This window comes from Camellia sinensis, chromosome 3 (assembly GCF_055761805.1).
Source record: "Camellia sinensis isolate YWXY chromosome 3, ASM5576180v1, whole genome shotgun sequence".
NCBI classification, from domain to species: domain Eukaryota; kingdom Viridiplantae; phylum Streptophyta; class Magnoliopsida; order Ericales; family Theaceae; genus Camellia; species Camellia sinensis.
In genome coordinates this window covers 180,517,367-180,543,613 of record NC_138963.1, presented here as the reverse complement: position 1 = coordinate 180,543,613, position 26,247 = coordinate 180,517,367, and the positions used below count along the sequence as shown (strand labels likewise).

The 26,247-nt window shown below is 40.5% G+C and overlaps 1 protein-coding gene across 1 annotated transcript; it reads right to left on the bottom strand.

Annotated features, from left to right (window-relative positions):
- Positions 1–19,955: 19,955 nt before the first annotated feature.
- On the bottom strand, positions 19,956–25,429 carry LOC145822068 (serine/threonine-protein phosphatase 7 long form homolog). The gene is made up of 3 exons (XM_082918655.1): positions 25,351–25,429; positions 20,451–20,527; positions 19,956–20,342 (listed from the first exon to the last, which is right to left on the bottom strand). Exons 1-3 carry the CDS (start codon positions 25,427–25,429, stop codon positions 19,956–19,958), a joined length of 543 nt encoding a protein of 180 aa, XP_082774781.1.
- Between the last annotated feature and the right edge of the window lie 818 nt (positions 25,430–26,247).

Here is a 26,247-nt window from a genome sequence, read left to right as displayed (position 1 = left end):
AGAAAGGGGATGTACTCCATATATGGCCATGTTATAAATATGTTGTATATGTATGTTTATTGGGAGGAGAAAGGGGATGTACTCCATAGATGATTATGTTTATAAATACAATGCATATGTATATTTGTTTAGGAGGAGAAAGGGAATGGATTCCATTTAAAACAAGTTGGCCGGAGTGTCCTCGGTGAAAGACCCGAAAGTTTATATATAAATGGGTGCCGATTCCTTTGGACAAAATATCCATAAAATGGCAAAGTTTGAAGTGTTTATGTGTGTTTTGCATAATTGGAAAACCATTGAGTTGTAGTCTCATTTTGGTTTTTGAAAGATAATGAATTTAACTCATGAATTGAGTAGCATATATGAACGGGAAATGAATTGAAGGAAAATGGAATAAGATTGGTCTTAGTGGCATATGGATATGCAGGCCTTGTGGATGCTTCCATATTGGCATTGTTTATGTACGTGGTATTATACCTTTGCTAAACTTCATAAATTGTGTTGGATTATCTCTACTGGGCTGTTGGCTCACCCTATATGGGAATACCGTTTTCAGGTGCAGATGAGATTTTTCCTCCAAGGCAATAGCGTGGATGGACTTTCGGGAAACAAGAGCTTCTCAATTATGTCTTGTCGTGTGTATGTTGCTATTTGTAAAGCCAAGGGCTTAAGATGTAATGAGCGAGACTCAATTTGTGTAACCAAGTAATGACTTGGAAAGATGTAAGCCTACATGGCATTTAACTGGTTGTTACACAGTAAACTCTGATGTATGAAAGTATGTTGTTTGTCATATTTATTCCGCATATGAGTTATCTTTATTGTATTTTTTTGAGGGCGTTACAACTTGGTATCAGAGTGTACCGGGTTTGAATACTTTGGGTACGTAGAAGTGGTTAGTACCACAATGGGTTTGTCTCGCTTGATTGAGACGTTAGCATGTATTGTATGTTTATGTGATAACATGCTTATGTGCTTATGTGAGTATGGGATTTGGTTCCTAGGATGTTGATTGAATCTACGATTTTCTGGAAGTCCTATTGGAAGAGCACTTGATCACTGCTATTTCTAATTGGAACTCTAGCAATGCCGTGGGACGGTCATTATCTGGGAATAAAATTCGTATGTGTTTCTGTGACTATGTGCTTACATGGAATGATTTATTGTTGTCCAATGTATTTGGACACAAGTGGGTTAGCGTCGTCACATGTGTGAATGTGCTAATTTCCTTTGTTACCTTTATTAGGATGTTTGGACGTGGACATGTTGGTAGTAGACGTGGTAGACCTATGGGGCATGAGATGCCGATACCGGATGACATTCCGGCACGGGAGGAAGGAATTGGTCAAGCCAATGTGGCTGAACCAATTGGTCATTAGGCCATGGGCGTCTTAGCCCATGAAATGCCTGGAGCATTGAGGGAATCTATGGACATTCTCAGGGTTGAGAATCAGGTCCAGGCCCAAGTAGCTGAAGCAGGGCCATCTTTTCTGAAGAGGGAGTTTTTTCGGTCAAATTTGGATGAGTTTTTGGGTGATCCTAAGGAGCCATTAAAGGCAGATGAGTGGCTAGAACAGTTGGTGAAGACATGCAAGATGCTTGGCATCGAGGATGATTAGTTGAAAGTGACCTTGGTGTCTTTCCAGTTGAAGGGGGATGCGGGTCAGTGGTGGAAGTATGCACATGGGCGCATTGGAGGAACTTGGGAGGCTTTTGTTGAGGCTTTCCAGGATAAATTTTTACCTCCCACGGTTAGGGAGAAGTTGAGAGATCAATTCTCTAAATTGTTGCAGTTGAACACGCTAGTGGCTAAGTTTGAGGCAACCTTTACTAGTCTGTCGAGGTTTGCACCTGAGTTGGTGGCGACTGAGGAGCGCCGTTGTTGGTGTTTGAAAAGAGGTTAAGGACCAGATTAATGTATAAATTTGCCAGTTCCATGACTAGAGATTATGGGCGCCTTGTGCAGCCTACATCCCACCTTGAAACTATTATGCAGGCAGAAGATGAAAGGATGAGGGGCTCCAGGAGGAGTCAGGATAGTCAGGGAGACAGTCAGAGGCAGAGGGGTTCCTACCCTCAATAGTCTCAGGGAACCCAGTCGAGGTCCACTTTTCCAATACTGAGTTCAGGTTCTGGGAGAGGTGGGCAGGGGGATTTTACTTGTTTTAAGTGTGGTCAGTTGGGTCACAAGTCTCTAGCTTGTCCTCAGAGAGGAGGAGGACAGTGGGCAGCATCATCTTCGGCTCGTTTTCAGAGCCAGAGTCAGGGAAGAGGCCAGCCGCTTACTTGTTATCGGAGCGGGCAGACAGGGCACCTGAAGAGGTTCTGCCCACAGTTGGGTAGTACACTTGGTGCGTCCGGTTCGAGACAGACACAGAGTTACCAGTCGACACAATCAGCACAGGCCTCGAGGGCCAATCAGGGAGTCTCTTCGGCTCAATCTGTGCATCAGGCTTATGCTCCGAAGGGTGAGTAGGTTGAGCAGAGGCCTATTGGACGTATGTATACAGTTGCAGGGTCGGATTTGGTGCCTGCTCCTTCTGTATTGAGAGGTACCTTTTTGTTTTGCAATTCAGTTGCTAATGTATTGATTGATACGGGTGCATCCCATTCATTTATTTCGTATGTGTTTGCATCAGTTTTGGGTTTGGAGTTAGCACAATTAGCATCTCATATTTGTGTAGAGTCGCCTATTGGTGGTCAAACTATCTTGAGACAAGGATGTCGGGGTTGTGACATCGAGGTTGCTGGTTGTTGATTACCTTTTGCATTTGTATTGATTGACATGCATAGTTTTGATGTCATGTTGGGTATGGACTGGTTATCGTCATACCGGGCTGTTATAAATTGTTACCGTCAGAAGGTTACTGTATGTACCTTGAACGGTGATTGTTTTTATTTCTTGGGTTACCTTGTGGATAGAGTTTTATCACCGGTATATGATCCGCGTGGGTGGAGTGAACTTAGTTGTCTCCTTGCCAGCTTTTTGAGTAGTGAGTGTGATGAAATTCGGGTTGAATTGCCGAGGGTAGTTTGTGAATACTTGGATGTTTTTCCCGAGGATGTTGTCAGTTTACCATCTCATCGAGAGATCGAGTTCTCTATTGATTTAGTGCCTGGCACGGCACCGATTTTTATGGCTCTATATAGATTTGCACTTGCTGAATTGAGTGAGTTGAAGATTCAACTCTAAGAATTGTTAGATAAGGGTTTTATTTGCCCTAGTACTTCACCTTGGGGAGTGCCGGCTCTCTTGCTAAAAAGAAAGATGGAGCATTACGGCTTTGTATTGATTACAAAAAGTTGAATCGGGTTACTGTTAAGAATAAGTACCCAATGCCTTGTATAGATGATCTGTTTGATTAATTGAAGAGGCCTTGTTGTTTCTCTAAGATAGACATGAGATCGGGTTATCATCAGTTGAGGGTAAGGGAGGAGGATGTCCTGAAGATGGCATTCCGTACGTGGTATGGCCATTATGAGTTTCTTGTGATGCCTTTTGGGTTAACTAACACTCCAGCTATATTTATGGATTTAATGAATCGGATCTTCCATGAATTCTTAGATCGTTTTGTGGTTGTCTTTGTGGACGACATTTTGATTTATTCGCCTTCTAAGGAGGAACACGAGGAACATTTACGAGTAGCACTTGAGTTACTTAGAGCAAATAAGCTGTATGCTAAGTTTGGGAAATGTAACTTTTGGCTGGAAGATGTTAAATTCCTAGGGCATGTAGTGTCAAGGGAAGGGATGACTATAGATTCATCCAAGGTAGAGGCAATGCAAGATTAGGCACAACCTAAGAATGCTTTCGAGATTTGTAGTTTCTTGGGGTTAGCCGGGTATTACCGTTGGTTTGTGAAGGATTTCTCTAGAGTAGCTTCACCTTTGACTAAGTTCACTAGAAAGGAAATCAAGTTTGTGTGAAGTGAGACTTGTGAAAGGTCGTTCCAAGAGCTCAAGGTTAGACTCACCACTGCTCCAGTATTGATTATACCGGAGAGGGGTTTGAGTTATTTAGTTTATTGTGATGCTTCACGAGAAGGTTTAGGTTGTGTATTGATGCAACAGGGTAAAGTGGTAGCCTATGGCTCACGGCAGTTGAAAACACATGACAGAAATTATCTTACCCATGACCTAGTGTTAGTAGCAGTGATATTTGCCTTGAAAATTTGGAGGCATTATTTGTATGGTGAGAAATTTGAGGTGTTCTCTGATCATAAGAGTCTGAAGTACCTGTTTACACAGAAAGACTTCAATTTGAGACAGAGGAGGTGGATGGAATTCATAGAGGATTATGATTTTGAGTTGCATTATCATCCCGGGAAGGCCAATGTTGTGGCCGATGCTTTGAGTAGAAAGCCAGTTAGCAGTATAGCTTCTATTGCCATCTGAGAATGGGAAATGTTGGGCACTCTTAATGAGTTTGACTTGCAACTAGGCGAGTTTATTGAATTCCCAGCTTTGTTTTCAATAGTTGCACAACCTACACTTGTGAACCGAGTGTTGGAAGCACAGAAGGGTGACCTTGAGGTGGAATCGTTCCGAGAGAAGATTTCCAATGGAAAAATAGAAAGAGGTTTGATTATGTATCCCGACCAAAGTGTGAGATACCGTGACCGTTTGTTTGTACAGGAGTCTTGCCGAGAGGAAATGCTCCGAGAATTTCACTATTCGCGCCTTGCGGTGCATCCAGGAGGCACAAAGATATATCATGACCTTAGTCGCCAATTTTGGTGGAGAGGTATGAAAAAGGATGTGGCTGTGTTTGTATCAAAGTGCCTTCCTTGTCAACAAGTGAAGGCCGAGCATCAGAAGCTAGCAGGCTTGTTGCAATCCTTGCCTATAGCTGAGTGGAAGTGGGAGCACGTTACGATGGACGTCGTTGTGGGCCTTCCGAGGACTCAATGGGGTAATGATGCCATTGGGTGGTCGTTGACAGATTGACTAAGTCAACGCCTTTTATTGCTATGCACGTAAATGACTCAATAGATTATCTGGCCGACTTGTACATTAGGGATATAGTGAGGTTGCACGGGGCCCCTGTGACGATTGTTTCAGATAGAGATCCGCGTTTCACTGCTTGGTTGTGACAGAGTTTGCAGAGTGCCTTGGGTACTAGATTGACTTTTAGTACTGCGTATCATCCTCAGATTGACGGGTAGTCCGAGCATACTATTCAGATCCTTGAGGATATGCTTCGAGGCTGTGTCCTTGACTTCAAGGGTTTATGGGAGAGGCATTTGCCATTGGTAGAGTTTGCCTATAACAATAGTTTCCAATCGAGTATTGGCATAGCACCGTTTGAGGCCTTGTATGGTCGACCGTGCAGATCCCCTGTGTGTTGGGCCGAGGTGGGTGATGCACCTTTGTTAGGTCTAGAGTTGGTTCGAGAAATAACGGAGAAAGTGGCACTTATTCGTAAGAGGCTAGCTACGGCTCAGAGTCGCCAGAAAAGTTATGCCGACCGTAGGAGGAGACCTTTGTCATTTGAGGTGGGTGATCATGTCTTTTTGAAAGTATCACCTAGATGGGGTATGATGAGATTTGGGAAGAGTGGGAAGTTATCCCCTCGGTTTATTGGTCCTTTTGAGATCCTTGAGCAGATTGGAGAGGTTGCTTACCGTTTGGCGTTACCGCCACAAATTTTTGGGGTTCATGACGTGTTTCATATTTGTATACCTCATAAATATGAGCCGGATCCATCGCACGTGTTGGATTGGACCGACTTAGGGGGTAGATGAGGATGCCTCATATGAGGAGAGACCGGTGGAAGTCTTGGATAGACCGGATCAAGTTTTGCGAGGCAAGACAATTCCCTTGGTAAAAGTATTGTGGAAAAATCACGGAGTCGAGGAAGCAACTTGGGAACGTGAATTAGAAGTCCGAGAGAAATATCCAAATTTGTTCGTTGATGCATGAGCATGTATTGAGAATTTGTTGTATTAATGAAAAGTCTAAGCATTGTATATGTTTTAACTTATGAAAACATTGTATATGTTATGGTTGTTTGGGAAGAACATCGATTCAATATAAACATTGCTTATGCTTTGAGAATTTGGAATATTGACGAGGTTGTATCATTTTTGGAAGCATTGTATATGCTACATATGATTTTTGAAAATTTGGACTTTGGTTAAACATTGTAAATGTTTTGGGAAAATTGAAAATTTCATTTTAATTTGGGACTTGTGAATTGAGTCGGTGTGAATAGATGATCGGAAAATGGGTCATGGTACTGAGCTTGTGGGAATAACATGGTTGTAAATAGTTCAATTACGTTTTTGAGCCTGATTTGTAATTTCGAGGACGAAATTTCCTAAGGTGGGGAGGTTATAACGATCCCGGTTTTACCCCGACCTTTATTGCTTTCCGGACTTGGGTTCTGTGATTGTTTACTGTTGTCTATGTCTTGTTTCCTTCCTTTAACTCTTTGTATTTGAGTTTCGGATTATGTTGGGCGCGTTTGAAACAGGTTGGTTGTTAGTTGGTCTAGAATGTTGTTGCCTAGATTTTGGCTTCTTCGCTCAAGCAAGGCTTCTTGTGCTCGAGCGAGCCTTGTGTAATCTGTTCTTCGCTCGAGCGAGGCTTCTTGCTCTCGAGCGTGCGTCTGCATTGGGTGGCAAACTGAAGCTTTGCATTCTACGCTCAAGCGACGACTCTTGTGCTCGAGTGAGGTGACCTTTTTGTGTCTGGTCGTTCGAGCGAGAACTCCTTCGGTCGAGCGAGCTTGGGGTACATCAGTTCACAGCAGTGCCGTTTTGGCTTCATTTTGAGCTCCTTTTTCACTTATAAACCCTAAATCTGCAGCTTCTCTCTCTAGAAGCCACCTTCTCTCTAAGGTTTCATCTAAATCCATTGTGTTCTTGACCCTAGTGTCTTTGAGAATAAGGTAGAGGGCTTCGAGAGCTTCGTGTTGATCCAAGTAAGAGTTGGTTTCGTCATCTTTGAAGTTTTGATCTTGCTTGTTCATCTTCTACACTTGAGGTAAGGATTTTGTACACTCATATATGGTTTTTAGCTTAGTTATTTACTATTGTGTATAGATGATGATTTTGGTTGTGGGTTGGACAAATCTAAGATTTGGGTGTGAAATGAAAAGAGGGGTTTTTGATGTATAAGAGATAAATGAGTTTGAATATAAGATCTTGGTGTACCAAAATAGTTGATTTTGGGTGTTTGGGTCAATATTGGAAAAATGGGGATTTTTGCCCTAATTTGATAAAATGATTATTTTGTATAAATAATTGGAATCAACATTGAATATGTTAAATTGAATGGTTATTGATATAGATGGTGATATTGTATATGTATTATCTCACCTATGGAAGTTTTGAATAAACTATTTATTTCGATTATTGAACATCTCTTGGAAATAATTGTATTGGGCTATCGGTGGAGGATAACCATGGTTGTTGTAGAAATTACATGAGGATTAGGCGTTTTAATGCTAATCCATTGTTGGTGTCATTGACTATGATCATGTTATAAATACATTGTATATGTATGTTTATTGGGAGGAGAAAGGGGATGTACTCCATAAATGATTATGTTTATAAATACATTGCATATGTATATTTGTTTAGGAGGAGAAAGGGGATGGACTCCATTTAAAGCAAGTTGGCCGGAGTGTCCTGAGTGAAAGACCCGAAAGTTTATATATAAATGGGTGCTGATTCCTTCGGCGAAATATCCGTAAAATGGCAAAGTTTGAAGTGTTTATGTGTGTTTTGCATAATTGGAAAATCATTGAGTTGTAGTCTTATTTTGGTTGTTGAAAAATAATGAATTTAACTCATGAATTGAGTAGCATATATGAACGGGAAATGAAGTAAAGGAAAACGGAATAAGATTGGTCTTAGTGGCATATGGATATGCAGGCCTTGTGGATGCTTCCATATCGGTATTGTTTATGTACGTGGTATTTATATATTTGTTAAACTTCATAAATTGTGTTAGATTATCTCTACTGGGCTGTTGGCTCACCCTATATGGGAATACCATTTTTAGGTGCAGATGAGATGTTTCCTCCAAGGCAATAGCGTGGATGGACTTTCGGGAAGCAAGAGCTTCTCAATTATGTCTTGTTGTGTGTGTGTTGGTATTTGTAAAGCCAAGGGCTTATGATGTAATGAGCGAGACTCAATTTGTGTAACCAAACAATGACTTGGAAAGATGTAAGCCTACATGGCATTTAACTGGTTGTTTAATAGTAAGCTCTGATCTATGAAAGTATGTTGTTTCTCATATTTATTTCACATATGAGTTACCTTTATTGTATTATTTTGAGAGCGTTACATTTCCCAAACTAAGCCTAGTTCAGACAGATTTCCCAAAATAAGCTAAAACGCTATTAGAAACCACGCTTTCACCATTTTTGTGGCCCAGCCGCAGAAATTTGCTAAAATTGTAAAAGCATGGTTACAAACCACGCTTTTAATTAAGAAAGCGTGGTTGCAAACCACGCTTATAAGGAAATTTGTTTTGAATAGAAAGTGTGGTTCCTAACCACGCTTTTAAATAAAATTTTGTTTTTTCAGAAAACGTGATTCGTAACCGCGCTTTTACTGTTGACCAAGGAAAGCGTGGATGATAACCACGCTTTTAACCAAAATCCGGTTATTATTATTATTCAATCCACATTCTATAATTCACATTCTATCTTGATTATTATTATTATTCAATCCACATTCTATAATTCGCTCAGTCGTGGTTCGTAACCACGCTTTTATATGTTGATTATTATTATTATTATTATTATTATTATTATTATTATTATTATTATTATTATTATTATTATTCAATCCACATTCTATAATTCGCTCAGTCATCTTGTAGATCTCTATATATAAATTATTCATATAAAATACCGTATTGATAAACAATCTTAGCTACCAAATTTTATTATTTTAATATTTAAAAATAAATTAAGTAATTTTGAAATTATGTTTCGCATCCATTATTTTTTTTTTTGAAAAATGATAAAATTATATGTACAATTATCAGATCAATTTGATACTTACATAAATAATTTATACATGAAATTTTTAAAAAATAAACAGCATGCATTGTCTAAAGTATAGCGATCCCGGGTTTACCCTTGTTGTACAGTGATCCGGACATGTGTCCGTGGATGTTGGTAGTTGTTTATTATCTTGTTTGCATCCTCTTTACTTTGTATATTGAGTTATAGGATGTGTTGGGCAGGTTTGTTACAGGTTGGTTGTGTTTGGGAGCCTAGTGCTGCTGCCCAGATTTTTGGACCTTCGCTCGAGCGAGGAGTTGGTCGCTCGAGCGAGAGTTGAGTTCGTGTCTGGTGGATCGAGCCAGAGTGGATTCGCTCGAGCGAGCGATTGCGTCTGGTTCTGGACCTGAGAGTTGCATTTCTTGGCTCGAGCGAGCTTTCTTCGCTCGAGCAGTCTGGTTTGTTCTTCGCTCGAGCGAGAAGTCTGTCGCTCGAGCGTGCTTCTGGTTGCAGACCTGAGGGTTTGAGTTGTTAGCTCGAGCGAGCATTCTTTCGCTCGAGCGCACTTCTGAGTTTTTGGCTCGAGCGAGGGTTTTCTGTGTCTGGTCGCTCGAGCGACAAAGGCTTCGCTCGAGCGACAAAGGCTTCGCTCGAGCGAGCGTGTTTTATATCAGCGGACAGTAGCGTTTTTGAACATCAGTTTTTCACTTTCTTTTTCTTTCAAACCCTAGATCCGAGACTCTCTCACTCTAAACTTACACTCTCTCTAAGATTTGATCTCCCTAGAGTATGAATCTAGCCTAGGGCTTTTGTTAAAAAGATAGAGGGTGTTGAGAGCTTTGATTTAATCTGAAAAAGTTTGGATTTGGAACACGTTGATCTTCGAGTCTTCATCTCCTTTTTGGCTCAAACTTCGAGGTAGGGATATCCTACTCCTCTCTATGGATTTTGTCTTTGAATTTTAGTATTTTGAGATGTTGGGGTTGGTTTGGTAATTTGGTAAAAATTTGGGGCTTTTGTGTTATTTTACAAAAGTTGGGGTTTTATTCATAATAAACCTACAAGCATGTTTGGCATAGAGAAATGGAATAAATGTTGAATCATTGATGAAAATGGGACCTAAGGGTTGAAATGTTAATTATGGATAATGACCTAATTACATTGTTTGATTAATTGGGATAATTAATTGTGAGAAATGAGGAAATGAAATGTTGATTGAATATCCATTGTGCATTTATTTTCTGTTTAGAAATAACTGCTTTGGGCTATCGGTGGAGGATAGTCGTGATTGTTGTAGACAATGCATGATGATTAGGCAAACGGAAACTAATCAATGGAATGTGTCATGGAATTTGACGGTTGATAGAATACATTAATTGTATGTATTGAGTGATTGTATATAGAACCAATGTGTTTGTATACGTTATGTGTAGAGGAGGAGATAGGGGATGTACTCCGCGGTTTAGGGGAAGATGGGGGATGTACCTCTAAACCGGATAGTGTTGGGAGAAGATAGGGGATGAACTCCGTAGATACAACTCATATGCTTGTCTAGAGAAGTGAAGATAAAGCTTATATGCTTATCTTTGTGAAGTGTGGATACAACTTATATGCTTATCTGTGAATGTGGGATATTGTTGTTATACATATCTGTTGAGAATGTGGATATAGCTTACATGCTTATCTGTGAATGTGGGATATAGTTTTTATACATATCTGTTGAAATAATGATAGAGCTAACATGCTTATCTGTTGAAAAGGGAAAATGAAAAGTAACTTGGACTCATAAGTCGTATGACATAAATATGTGATTTATGTGAATGTATCAGGGTTGGCCATCTATCAATTGCTAATCTTTTAGTCATTGTTCATGGTTGGTTTAGTGTATTTCTACTGGGCTGTGGCTCACCCTATATGGGAATATCATTTTCAGGTACATGTAGCATGCCACCTCCAAGGACATAGCTTGGGAGGCTAGAGGCGGACATACTTTTGTCGTTTTGTTTTTGATGTATTACATGTAAATTCAAGCCAAGGGCTTAATGTGTAAATGAGTTAGTACTCTTTTTGTTGTAACCAAGTGTTAGCTTGGAAAGCTGTAAGCCCCTAGGGCATTTTGCTTTTGTTGTTAACATGTAATACTTATGTAATGAAACTCTGATGAATAAAAGAATGTAGTTATTTCATATGTCAGCGAATGTCTTATTTGGTGGATTTAATGTTATTATTTTGAGGGCGTTACAACTTGGTATCAGAGCGTACCGGGTTCGAATACTTTGGGTACGTGGGAAGTGATTAGTATCACAATGGGTTTGTCTCGCTTGATAGAGATTTAGATGTAGTGTTATATGCTACGTGCTTAATTGATAACATGCTTATGTGACTATGTGGGTATGGGATTTAGTTTCTAGGATGTTGATTGGATCCTTGGGTTTCTGGGAGTCTTGTTGGAAAAGCACTTGATCAATGCTATTTCTAACCGGAACTCTGGTAACGCCTCGGGACTATCATTATCCGGAAATGAAATTCGTAGGTGCTTATGTGTTTATGTGCTTACGTGGAGTGAATTACAGTTGTCCATGCATTAGGACGTGGGTGTTTAGTTTGGGCACATTTGTGAACGTGCTAACGTTTTGTATTACCTTTATTAGGATGTTAGGACGAGGAAGAGGTGCTAGGCGTGGTAGACCTGCGAGACAGGAAGTACCGTTACCGGGTGAGATTCCGGCAGTGCAAGAGGGAGTTGGTCAGGCCAATGTAGCCGAGCCAGTGGGTCAGCAGGCCTTGGGTGCCTTGGCCAGAGAGATAGCAGGAGCTTTGGGTATTCTTAGAGCTGGGAATCAGGAAGCTGAGGCAGGGCCTTCTTTCTTGAAGAGGGAGTTTTTCCGGTCTAATCCGGATGAGTTTATCGGGGATCCGAAGGAGCCACTGAAGGCTGATGAGTGGCTAGAGCAAATGAGTAAGACGTTCGAGATGCTTGGCATCGAGGACGGAGCACTGAAAGTGACCTTGGCATCCTTCCAGCTGAAGGGAGATGCGGGTCAATGGTGGAAGTACGAGAAGGCTCGTGTTGGTGGTACTTGGGAGGCGTTTGTGAATGCTTTTCAGGAGAGGTTTTTGTCTGCAGCAGCTAGGGAGAAGCTGAGGGACCAGTTCAGCCGGCTTAAACAGCAGGGCTTGTCAGTGGCCGAGTTTGAGGCTACTTTTACCAGTCTGTCCAGGTTTGCACCGGAACTAGTGGCGTCTGAGGAACGCCGTTGCTATGAGTTTGAGCGGAAGTTGAGGCGGGGCCTCAAGTTGAGAGTTGGTGGGTCTTATATTCGAGAGTATAGACACCTGGTAGATGCTGCTGCTCATATGAAAATTATGATGCAGGAAGAGGAGGAAGAATAGAGGGGCTCCAAGAGGAGCCAGGATGGTCAGGGTGATGGCAGGAGACAGAGGGGTTATAACCCTCAGCAGTCTCAGGGAGCAGTTTCTAGATCAACCTTTCCAGTGCCGAGTGCAGGCTCGGGGAGAGGCAATCAGGGGGAGTTTGCTTGTTACAAGTGTGGCCAGCTGGGTCACAAGGTTTCTGTTTGCCCGCAGAAGGGTGGGGGTCAGAGAGCTGCTTCTTCTTCAGCTAGACCGCAAAGTCAGAGTTTGGGCAGGGGGCAGCCCTTGTCTTGTTATCAGTGTGGACAGCCTGGGCACCTGAAGAGGTTTTGCCTGCAGTTGAGTGCCACATCGGGAGCGTCTGGTTCTAGGCAGACGCAGGGTTTTCAGCCAGCTCAGTCTGTGCAGGCCTCAAGGGCCAATTCGGGAGCTTCGTCATCCCAGTCTGTGCAGCAGTCTTTTGCTCCGAGGGGTGAGCAGGTAGACCAGGGGCCTACGGGGCGCGTGTATGCTGTTACCGCACAGGATTTAGCACCGGCTCCATCGGTAGTGAGAGGTACTTTTCTGTTTTGCAACTCGGTTGCTAATGTGTTGATAGGCACGGGTGCATCTCATTCTTTTGTATCTGCTGCATTTGCATCTGTTTTGGAATTGGAGTTAGCACAGTTAGCATCTCCTATTTGTGTGGTATTGCCTTTGGGTGGTGAGTTGATCTTGAAACAGGGTGTTAGAGGATGTGATATAGAGGTCGCCGACTATAGGCTTCCTTTTCCGTTTGTTGTCATGCCCATGAAGGGCTTTGATGTTATTTTGGGTATGACTGGCTATCGTCATACTGGGCTGTTATCGATTGCTACCGCCAGAGGGTCACATTATGTACCTTGAGCGGGGAGTGGTTCCATTTCTTGGGAGACCGGGTTGGTTGTGTGTTGCCACCGGGGTATGATTCGCGAGGGCGAAGTGAGCTTAGTAGTCTACTTGCCAGCTTTGAGAGTGGTGAGAGTGGTGAGACCCAGCTTGTGTTGCCGAGGGTGGTTTGTGAGTATTCGGATGTCTTTCCCGAAGATCTTGTTAGTTTGCCACCTCACCGAGAGATAGAGTTCTCTATTGATTTAGTGCCTGGCACGGCGCCGATTTCTATGGCACCTTACCGTTTTGCTCCAGCAGAGTTGGTTGAGTTGAAAGTTCAGCTCCAGGAATTGCTAGATAAGGGCTTTGTTCGCCCTAGTGTTTCGCCGTGGGGAGCACCGGCCCTCTTTGTTAAAAAGAAAGATGGTGCCTTGAGATTGTGTATTGACTACCGGAAGTTGAATCGGGCTACGGTTAAGAATAAGTACCCTATGCCCCGTATAGATGACCTGTTTGACCAGTTGAAGGGTTCCCGTTGTTTCTCTAAGATAGACTTGAGATCGGGTTACCACCAGTTGAGGGTCAGGGAGGAGGATGTTCCTAAGACGGAATTCCGTACGCGGTATGGCCATTACGAGTTTCTGGTGATGCCATTCGGGCTTACCAATGCACCGGCAATCTTTATGGACTTGATGAACCGGATTTTCCGGGAATTCTTGGATCGGTTTGTAGTCGTTTTTGTGGACGACATCCTTATCTATTCGCCTTCTGAGGAGGAGCACGAGGCACACTTGAGAGTGGTGCTTGAGTTACTTAGAGCCCATAGGCTGCATGCCAAGTTTGGGAAGTGTGAGTTCTGGCTGAGGGAAGTCAAATTCTTAGGCCACGTGGTATCTGGGGAAGGGGTGTTTGTTGATGCATCCAAGGTTGAGGCAGTGCAGGATTGGGCACAGCCTAAGAGTGTGTTTGAGATCCGCAGTTTTCTGGGATTAGCTGGGTATTACCGTCGGTTTGTGAAAGATTTCTCCAGGTTAGCGTCACCGTTGACTAGACTGACTCGGAAAGGAGTCAAGTTTGTGTGGAGTGAGACTTGTGAAAAGTCATTCCAAGAGCTGAAAGTTAGATTGACCACCGCTCCGATGTTGATTATTCCAGAGAGAGGGTTGGGTTATGCGGTTTATTGTGATGCCTCACGAGAGGGTTTGGGTTGTGTGTTGATGCAAGAGGGGAAAGTGGTAGCTTATGGCTCACGTCAGTTGAAAATACACGAGAAGAATTACCCCACACACGACCTAGAGTTAGCAGCAGTGATCTTTGCCTTGAAAATTTGGAGGCACTACCTTTATGGTGAGAGGTTCGAGGTATTCTCGGACCACAAGAGTTTGAAGTATCTGTTTACCCAGAGAGACTTGAATTTGAGGCAGAGGAGGTGGATGGAGTTCATCGAGGATTATGATTTTGAGTTGCATTATCATCCGGGAAAGGCCAATGTTGTGGCCGATGCCCTTAGTAGGAAATCCATTAGTGATGTAGCTAGTATAGCCATCCGAGAATGGGAGAAGTTGGGAGCACTTGGGGAGTTTGATTTACTTCTGAGTGAATCCGTTGAGGCTGCGGCCTTGTTTTCTGTTGTTGCGCAGCCTACACTTGTGACTAGAGTGTTAGAGGCACAGAGAGGTGACCTTGAGGTAGAATCCCTCCGAGAGAAGATCTCCAGTGGGACAGTTGAGAAGGGTTTGACGGTGTATCCCGACCTGAGTGTGAGATACCGAGACCGTTTGTTTGTACCGGAGTCTTGTCGTGAGGAAGTACTCCGAGAGTTTCATCATTTGCGCCTTGCGGTGCATCCGGGAGGTACTAAGATGTATTAGGATTTGGGTCGCCAGTTTTGGTGGCGGGGTATGAAGAGAGATGTGGCTGTTTTTGTATCGAAGTGCCTTACTTGCCAGCAAGTGAAGACCGAGCATCAGAGGCCAGCGGGTTTGTTGCAACCCTTGCCTATTGCCGAGTGGAAGTGGGAGCATGTCACTATGGACTTCGTTGTAGGTCTTCCGAGGACTCAGCGGGGTAGTGATGCTATTTGGGTGGTTGTAGACCGGTTGACTAAGTCGGCGCACTTTATTCCTATGCGCGTGAGAGATTCGGTAGATCATCTAGCCGACTTGTATATTCGGGACATAGTGAGATTGCACGGGGTCCCAGTGACGATCTTCTCAGATAGAGATCCTCGTTTTACTGCTAGGTTGTGGCAGAGCTTGCAGAGTGCCTTGGGCACTAAGTTGACCTTTAGTACGGCCTATCATCCTCAGACTGACGGGCAGTCCGAGCGTACTATTCAGATCCTTGAGGATATGCTTCGGGGTTGTGTCCTTGACTTTAGCGGGACGTGGGAGAGGCACTTGCCATTGGTAGAGTTTGCCTATAACAACAGTTTTCAGTCTAGAATCGGTATGGCACCGTTTGAGGCCTTGTATGGCCGACCGTGTAGGTCTCCAGTTTGTTGGGCCGAGGTGGGTGATGCACCTTTGTTGGGTCCGGAGTTGGTTAGGGAGACGACGGAGAAAATTGAGCTTATCCGTAGGAGGCTTGTTACAGCCCAGAGTCGTCAGAAATCTTATGCTGACCGTAGGAGGAGGCCTTTGGCGTTTGTGGTAGGTGATCATGTCTTTCTGAAGATATCACCTAGGCGAGGTTTGATGAGGTTTGGGAAGAGCGGGAAGTTATCCCCTCGGTTTATTGGTCCTTTTGAGATCCTTGAGAGGATTGGCGAGGTTGCTTATCGGTTAGCCTTACCGCCGCAGTTGTCCGGAGTGCATGACGTATTTCATGTGAGTATGCTTCGGAAGTATGAGCCAGATCCATCACATGTGTTGGATTGGACCGATTTAGAGATAGGTGAGGATGCCTCGTATGAGGAGAGACCGGTTCGGATCTTGGATAGGCGAGATCAGGTCCTGCGTGGCAAGACCATTCCTTTGGTAAAAGTCTTGTGGAAACATCACGGAGTGGAAGAAGCCACTTGGGAACGTGAGTTGGAAGTTCGTGAAAAATATCCGGACTTGTTTGTTGATATGTAATCTTGTATTTAGATTTTGAAATATTGTTGAACTTAAGAGCTTTTATATATGTCTTAAGTTGTGAAACATTAAAATGTTTTGGTTTATTGGATGTATGTTTTGGAACTTGCCTCATATGGAAGTTGAATGTAACACTATATATGTTGAATATATTGTTGAAATTGGAAAGATAATGCGTAATGTTGATGCATGTTGAAAGTACATATGTTGTTTACATATTGTGAAATGCCCCTTGTTAAAGGGATGGGGTGACTGGTAATGGGTCGAATTGTTGAATGTTAAAGTGTAACATTGTTTAAAATGGAGAAAAACCTGTTTTTGAAACTTGTGCTTAATTTCGGGGACGAAATTCTTTAAGGGGGGGAGGTTATAACGATCCCGGTTTTACCCTTGTTGTACAGTGATCCGGACAAGTGTCCGTGGATGTTGGTAGTTGTTTATTATCTTGTTTGCATCCTCTTTACTTTGTATATTGAGTTATAGGATGTGTTGGGCAGGTTTGTTACAGGTTGGTTGTGTTTGGGAGCCTAGTGCTGCTGCCCAGATTTTTGGACCTTCGCTCGAGCGAGGAGTTGGTCGCTCGAGCGAGAGTTGAGTTCGTGTCTGGTGGATCGAGCCAGAGTGGATTCGCTCGAGCGAGCGATTGCGTCTGGTTCTGGACCTGAGAGTTGCATTTCTTGGCTCGAGCGAGCTTTCTTCGCTCGAGCGGTCTGGTTTGTTCTTCGCTCGAGCGAGAAGTCTGTCGCTCGAGCGTGCTTCTGGTTGCAGACCTGAGGGTTTGAGTTGTTAGCTCGAGCGAGCATTCTTTCGCTCGAGCGCACTTCTGAGTTTTTGGCTCGAGCGAGGGTTTTCTGTGTCTGGTCGCTCGAGCGACAAAGGCTTCGCTCGAGCGACAAAGGCTTCGCTCGAGCGAGCGTGTTTTATATCAGCGGACAGTAGCGTTTTTGAACATCAGTTTTTCACTTTCTTTTTCTTTCAAACCCTAGATCCGAGACTCTCTCACTCTAAACTTACACTCTCTCTAAGATTTGATCTCCCTAGAGTATGAATCTAGCCTAGGGCTTTTGTTAAAAAGATAGAGGGTGTTGAGAGCTTTGATTTAATCTGAAAAAGTTTGGATTTGGAACACGTTGATCTTCGAGTCTTCATCTCCTTTTTGGCTCAAACTTCGAGGTAGGGATATCCTACTCCTCTCTATGGATTTTGTCTTTGAATTTTAGTATTTTGAGATGTTGGGGTTGGTTTGGTAATTTGGTAAAAATTTGGGGCTTTTGTGTTATTTTACAAAAGTTGGGGTTTTATTCATAATAAACCTACAAGCATGTTTGGCATAGAGAAATGGAATAAATGTTGAATCATTGATGAAAATGGGACCTAAGGGTTGAAATGTTAATTATGGATAATGACCTAATTACATTGTTTGATTAATTGGGATAATTAATTGTGAGAAATGAGGAAATGAAATGTTGATTGAATATCCATTGTGCATTTATTTTCTGTTTAGAAATAACTGCTTTGGGCTATCGGTGGAGGATAGTCGTGATTGTTGTAGATAATGCATGATGATTAGGCAAACGGAAACTAATCAATGGAATGTGTCATGGAATTTGACGGTTGATAGAATACATTAATTGTATGTATTGAGTGATTGTATATAGAACCAATGTGTTTGTATACGTTATGTGTAGAGGAGGAGATAGGGGATGTACTCCGCGGTTTAGGGGAAGATGGGGGATGTACCTCTAAACCGGATAGTGTTGGGAGAAGATAGGGGATGAACTCCGTAGATACAGCTCATATGCTTGTCTAGAGAAGTGAAGATAAAGCTTATATGCTTATCTTTGTGAAGTGTGGATACAACTTATATGCTTATCTGTGAATGTGGGATATTGTTGTTATACATATCTGTTGAGAATGTGGATATAGCTTACATGCTTATCTGTGAATGTGGGATATAGTTTTTATACATATCTGTTGAAATAATGATAGAGCTAACATGCTTATCTGTTGAAAAGGGAAAATGAAAAGTAACTTGGACTCATAAGTCGTATGACATAAATATGTGATTTATGTGAATGTATCAGGGTTGGCCATCTATCAATTGCTAATCTTTTAGTCATTGTTCATGGTTGGTTTAGTGTATTTCTACTGGGCTGTGGCTCACCCTATATGGGAATATCATTTTTAGGTACAGGTAGCATGCCACCTCCAAGGACATAGCTTGGGAGGCTAGAGGCGGACATACTTTTGTCGTTTTGTTTTTGATGTATTACACGTAAATTCAAGCCAAGGGCTTAATGTGTAAATGAGTTAGTACTCTTTTTGTTGTAACCAAGTGTTAGCTTGGAAAGCTGTAAGCCCGTAGGGCATTTTGCTTTTGTTGTTAACATGTAATACTTATGTAATGAAACTCTGATGAATAAAAGAATGTAGTTATTTCATATGTCAGCGAATGTCTTATTTGGTGGATTTAATGTTATTATTTTGAGGGCGTTACAGGCGTCCTCAGCCAAGTGATATGACCTCCCAACTCCAACCACCTGAACAAAAATTTGGATGTATTTGGCTACAGTTGACTGAAAGTAAATCAACTATGATACTTACCAATGCCTCAAGAGAAGGCCCAATCCCTGATATCCGGACTCAGATAGGTGGCTCGGATTACCAACTAGTAGGCATGCATGTCGCCGATACCACAACATGTTGCGGTCGGAAGAGGGGAGCACCTCATCGTTCCAGTCGGCCTATACAATACTGTCTCGACGGGCATCCCACAGCTGTATATATCGCATATAAAATAGACTCCAGTCAGTGCCAGGTCGGCCACGCCTATCAGTCACATGCAACCGCCACTTAGTGTCGAACCGAACCGGCATGGATTAGAACCGACCAAACTGTCGGAGGACACGATCGGGGAGATGCCACTCAACCACATCAAAACAAATAAGTGGCACTCTCGCCATCCATATCTCTTGACCCAGTCGGCAGTAGTCTGTGAGCGTACTGAGGACCCCAGCATAAGGCTGTCAGATAAACTATAACAATGACAAGTATATTAAAATTCGCTCATGAACTCAAAACATATACAATGAACAAGACAACTAAAATTGAGAGAAAAATTATATACCTCGCCCTCGATCATCCGGTCGAGCTAGTCTCTATAAATGACGATGACGTGGGTCAATACGACCTCATGGCCGAAGTCAACCCTTCACTGGCTACCTCGAGGTCCGGGTGGCAACTGCATGTCTCCCTGGCCCATGGTAAGCTCACCAGGAGCAACCACTTGCCGCCTAGACGGGGCAATGCGAATGAATCTCTCCCATGCCCAAATCTGCAATAGTTTGAACGCAATTACAATACCGATATATGTCATACAATATGAATTGACATCTAATAAAATTCTTACTAACTTGTAGCAAGACAAGTGGTCCTCCGATCTCCTTCGCACCCACCTGAGCTGCTCCGCATAGCATCCTATACAAGCATGCCAAAGCAGCGCCACCCCAGCTGTACTGGCCGAACTCGTCAATGTCTCTCAGGAGTGGCAAGTACATCAGCTTGAGCAGGTTCTGTGACTTATTAGGAAGAAGTACCCCCCCAATATGCCACAGAATATATGCTCGTGCATGCTACTGTACCAACTCATCTGTAGCCTGATCTGGAAGAGGACCAAACTGCTCGGCTAGCTACCTCACTCTCAGTCTACCTGCACGTAAGTTTGCAGGTGTAGGTGCTACTCCCAATAGCTCACCACATAGAGCTATCCATTGCTCCCTCATCAATGATGGGTCAACACCAGTAACTACTCGCCCATCAATCCGTAGACCATATAGGACAGATACGTCTTGCAAGGTGACGGTGGCCTCCCCGATTAGGAAATGGAATATATGAGTCTCTGTGTGCCACCTCTCGACGAGAGCAGTGATGAGTGGGTGGTCCAGTCTAATATGCCCAATACGGTAGACACCATAGAATCCCGTGCGTAGTATATACTGCAAGACTCTATGGTCCAACGGATGCTCCCACAAGCCAGAATCTGCCCGGCGACATGTCAACACGGTGCGTGCCTCGTCCTGTATAACAGAATGACTAGTTTAAATAATAGCATTATCACGTAATATAAAACAAAATGCAGGGTATTTTAATTGTAAGCATAAAGTTCAACAAACGTTATTGCATACCGGATGCTCCCATATACTGTCAGCCCAATGTGGATGACTGAAAAGTGGGACCTCCTCAGGTAGATGTGCCATGAAGCCTGTACAAGTGAAATATTAGATCATAACAATAAAAGTCTCATTTAATCATAACAGAAAAACTGTAATTATTCCATAAATTACGATGGCCTAAAAGAAAAGTATGCTTAGCTATTTCAAAATTTAAATTTGTGTGATACTATATATGGAAGCAATTCACTAAAATGTAATTAATTTTTATTTCAAAAAATTCTATTGGTTAACTGTAATATAACTATAACAATTAAACTCTAATTATTCCATACATAACGACTTGAAAAAAAAAATGTGCTTGGTTCTTTTAAAATTATAAAAAAAAACTCTAATTATTCCATAATTTATGATGTTTAAATATATATATATATATATATGTACTTTAAGATTTAAAATTATGTGTTATTAAATATGATAAACAATTCAACAGAACCTACCGTTTTCTATGCTATAACTAATATAGAAATCTTTTCCAAAATAATTTTAGGGCCTCAGTTAGATAAGCTTAATAATGACCATGAACATAGTGCAGTAACATGTGGATAGTTTTCCTACATAAATATTTGCCAAAAAAATTGAATGAGAATTTTTTTTTTCAATAATAGGTTGATGATTACATTTATGGCATATTTGACAAAACTTAATTATTGATTTTGTAATGTTAAAAGTTTGAATAAAGTATAAAATTTTTAAATTCCATAAATTTATTCATAAATTGTAAATGTCAAAAATGCTTGCAGCATTCGAAAATATTAAATTTATTCATAAATATTAAATTTTCAAATGGTAGAAGAACTATTTGATTAAGTATAGAATTTTGTAATACACATTTTCAATTAAGTACACAATAAAAAACTTGGGCCTTTGCACTACAATTAAATGTTTTTGCATACATATTTAGTTTAATTTATTTGCTTAGTATGCTAGTTGTAATTTTTTTTACTATAGAACAATTACAATATATAAAGAATTAAAAAATAAAAATGATCTATTACAAATAAAAAATGATCTATTTAAAGAATTAAAAATTAACAATTACAATATAGTTTAACATGGGGTCATTTGCATTACAAGCTAAAAATTCACAGGGGTTGTCCAATTACAATATCACAATTAAAAAGTGCAACCGTTTTACAATTTCACAATTCACAAAACTCATGTAAGCATTACATAGTCTTCATCGACCAAGCCGCACCGGACATGTTCGCCTGTCATGACCTGTCTGCTGGCACTCACTGCAATGAGAGGTCAAACGCCTATATGATATATCCATCTCATTCAAAATACGGGACATAGATTTACGACCCCATTTTACTTCTCACAGACGAAGTACATTAGGCATTAAGGTCCACTGCGGATCATCCCAATAATCTTGATGCGGTATTGGATTGAATTTAGTTTCCAAAACACTCATGTATATAGGAAGCCTATATACTAGATCAACGTACTCGAATGGATTGTCACTGCATTCAGACATAACAGCGAGTATATGAGAACATGGATAATGTCTTATCTCGTATTTTCCACAACTGCACGTGGGTTGATTCATGCGCACAATCTATGCACTGCGACCTCGTCCATGGCGAAAAGATGTTCGCACCTTAAATATGCGGTGGGGCCTATCAGACAATATTGATACAAACTAATGAAGTTCATGTTTTTAGGTGTAATTAACTTCACAACATAATAATAACAATTTAGTTTAGATTACAAACTAATCTGTCGTATGATATCAACTGGAAAGCATTTCCCCTTGCGATGCCCTCCTCGATAGTTTTTTGTATCTCTCTAGGGTATTGGAACTCATTCCGTACATCTATTTCTACTTGGGCTCCTATCTCGTCAAAATATTTTACGAGCCGTCGAAATGTAAACTCAACCATAGCTGAGATAGGTAAGTTCCTTGCACCTTTCAAGACACTGTTGAGGCACTATGCGCCATTGCTGGTCAATACCCTCCACCGATATCAACTGTCATACGCAAGGGCCCACTCCACAGGATTCATCTTGTGGACCCAATCGATGGGATCTTGGTTAATAGCCTATATCTGTTCTAAGTAAGCATTACACTTTCGTCGTTGATGAGCACTCCCTGCTTTCCATAGAAGTTGTTTGAGCTCCTTATTTTTAAACTTTGTGTTAAAGTTACTACAAACATGTTGAAGGCAGTGCCGATGATATCCAACAAATTGGAGCGACGGATTCAGCCAATGCCGCCTTATAGTAGCTAAAATACTCTCAGCTCGATCCGATATCAAAGTCACTCCCTGTCGATCCATGACAATATGTTCCTTGATATTTGAAATGAAGAACGACCAAGACTCCAAACTCTCCTTGTCGACAACAACGAATGCAAGTGGTAATACTTTGCCATTGGCAGTGACGATGGTTGCTACAAGCAACACACCAATGTATTTGCCATATAAGAATGTACCATCTATGGTTATAATAGGCCTACAATATCTGAATCCATCGATGACGGGTTTGAAAGACCAGAAAACAAAGTGGAAGATGGGCATAATGGTTGTACCTCCAGTATATCTATGTTTCCATTGAACGATGGTGCCAGGATTAGATGTTTGTAATGTATGCATGAATTTAGGCAATTGCCTATATGATTCATCCCAATCTCCAAATACCGTTCTAATTGCCTTTGCCCTTGCATGCCATGCCTTCATGTATGATATACTGTAGTTCATTGTCTTTTTGATATCTTCGATGACATTCTTAATTGGCATATCAGGTTTATTCTGCATACGACAATCAAATATGAGTTGGATTATTTGGGTGTGAACACTATAAACAAACAAATATGTATATATATAAACATTTATTTTTTATACTCACTGCAACTTGTCCCAAAAGATGAGAAGCAATGTAACTGGAGCTAATATTAGTGTGGTCCCTGTTCATTTGTGGGTATCAACAATGGTGAGGACCCCTATACCGCTTTATTTCAAAAAGACCATGTTTCCTACTAAGAGATGCACGCAACCACCAACTGCAATCGTGCTTGCAAGCAAACACCCAAAGGTCTCGCTTGGAGGTTACGACCTTATACTCTCGATTATTTGTTGCATGATATAATTTCACAACATGTACAAGTTGCTTCTTATCAACGAAAACCATCCCTTTATCCAACTCTGGATTTTTAGCGTTCCAGATTCGGTTACGGGGAACAACATCACGGCTACTCAAGTCAAAATCACCACCCATGTGAATGTTCTCATAGAAAGGGATTTCAGGTCTAGGTGGAATGGGGGCACTTTCAAGGTCAATGGGAGTGTCGGCATCATCTTCTTCATCATCATCATTTGTTTCAAGGTCAAGATGTAAATTTTTCTTTTTCCTATAAGTGACATTTAACACCACTTACGATTAACATCATCTTATTTTTCATTAACACATAAATTTTTCTGTTTCTTCTTCTTTGTTTTGGTAATATTTCAGTGTTGATTTGATTTTTTTAAATTAACCTGCTTTTATTTTTGTGTTGGTTATTTGAATTTGTTTAGGTGGACACTTGGTGGAAGGAAGTTGTGGGAGTCAAAAGACAATTTATATTTTCCTATAAGTGACATTTATATCATAGGTGACATTTTCTTATAAAAATTAGCCCTCTTATTTTTGTCAATTTATATTTTCCAGTAAAGAAGGAACTCTAGAGGTGAAACATTACTTCAACACCACTAAACATTACTTCAATTTATATTTTCTCCCATTTTTATTTTTCTCTCTATTTGTTTATTATTGTTTATTTTCTCATTTTTGTTCACTTATTTTTATTCATATAAAACAACGGTTGAGGTTTCATCTCTACGTGGAGTTTTTTTTACTCCCTATGTGGTGACTCGTACCTTTTCTGCGTGAAGGTTCTTATTTTACTCCCTATAATCAAAAGACAATTTATATTTTCCTATAAGTGACATTTATATCATTAGTGACATTTTCCTATAAAAATTAGCCCTCTCATTTTTGTCAATTTATATTTTCCAATGTAGAAGGAACTCTAGAGGTGAAACATTACTTCAACACCACTAAACATTACTTCGATTTATATTTTCTCTCATTTTTATTTTTCTCTCTATTTGTTTATTATTGTTTATTTTCTCATTTTTGTTCACTTATTTTTATTCATATAAAACAATGGCTGAGGTTTCCTCTCTACGTGGAGTTTTTTTACTCCCTATGTGGAGACGCGTATCTCATGTTCTTATTTTACTCCCTATAATGTATTCTATTATATAAATAAAGGATGTCACATTTAAAAATAAAAGCAAAAAAAAAAAAAAAAAAAAAGAACGCTCCCTGCATACAATCACTATCACATTTAATATTTTCTTAAGGATTCATCAAAAACTATCTACAAATTTAAATATAAAATTATAAATTCATAACATTTGCACCTACTTCTGAGTTACATGAATTAGGTATATTTTACATTTGTTAGAAAACTGGTATACTACCAAAAAAAAAAAAACTCTATTTTTGTTCACTTCCAGAACTTTTATGGTAAGAGCTCATCATAGGTCCACGTAGAAAAAAAAATCTCAATCCAACCCATAGGAACACACCACACTATTCAAATATAATAACTTAATTGAGTTTTGAATAGAGATGGTAATTTTCCCCAATATCACTTCAATGAGAAACTAGGGTGGGGACGGGAAAATTATATTTTCACACACTTAATTAATTCAGTACACATCTTCTTCTTTTTTTAATTTTTTTTCATTACATTTCTATCCTTCAATCACATTACTGACACACCCCTCATTTTCTCCCTCCCTCCCTCCTTCCCTCCCTCCCAACTCAACCCAGTCCTTTGCCATTTATTACCACCGGCGGTCACCTCCCTCCCTTCCGATCATCACCACCTTCATAGCATTCCTCTCCTCTTGCCCGGCCTCCATTACATAGACCATCTCCATTATACTAATCAAAGTTTTAATTTGTGTATGGTGTAAAATGATGTGTATTGAGACAAAATTGAAAGTTTTAATTTGTGTATGGTGTTTTATGAATAAATGGTGTATACTAACCTCAGTAAGGATGTTTAAATAGAATTACCTGTAGGGACACATTTTCCTATTGTCACCCCCTTCTCCATTATACTAATCAAATATAATTTTATATAATATATATAATTTCATTTTTTTTAAATACAATAAGACTAAAACACTTAAATTTTTTACATTTTATACTAAGTTCAAAATTAAAAGATTCTTAATAAGCCTCACTCAAATGGAGTCCAACTCTAGAAGGTCCAAAATTATTATTTTTAATTCAGCTAGCAACCAAACCAAAAAAATAAAATAAAAAAGAGTAATGTTTAATTAGTAATTTTGCAATTTATTATATTATCCATTGAAAAGGATATGATAGAAGAGTAATTTTGCAATTAAAAATTAAAAAGAGTAATGTTTAATTAGTAATTTTGCAAGTTTAATTAGTAACTTTGCAATTAAAATATAAGAAGAGTAACATTTAGGTGAAATTTTGTTGTATTTAAATTATTGTTTTCAGATAATTTTATATTTTTAAAAATTATGTACTGAATTTTGATAAACTATGAAGTAACATTTAACAAAATATATGTATTGATATTACCAATACTATCATATTTATCAATCAATATCCGACAATGTCAGTTAATGTATTGATAAATAACGATATTCAAAGTGTAAAATCTAAAATCTCGACACTAAATGGGTTAAATAATGACTGATAATTCAAACCCTAATTGTGC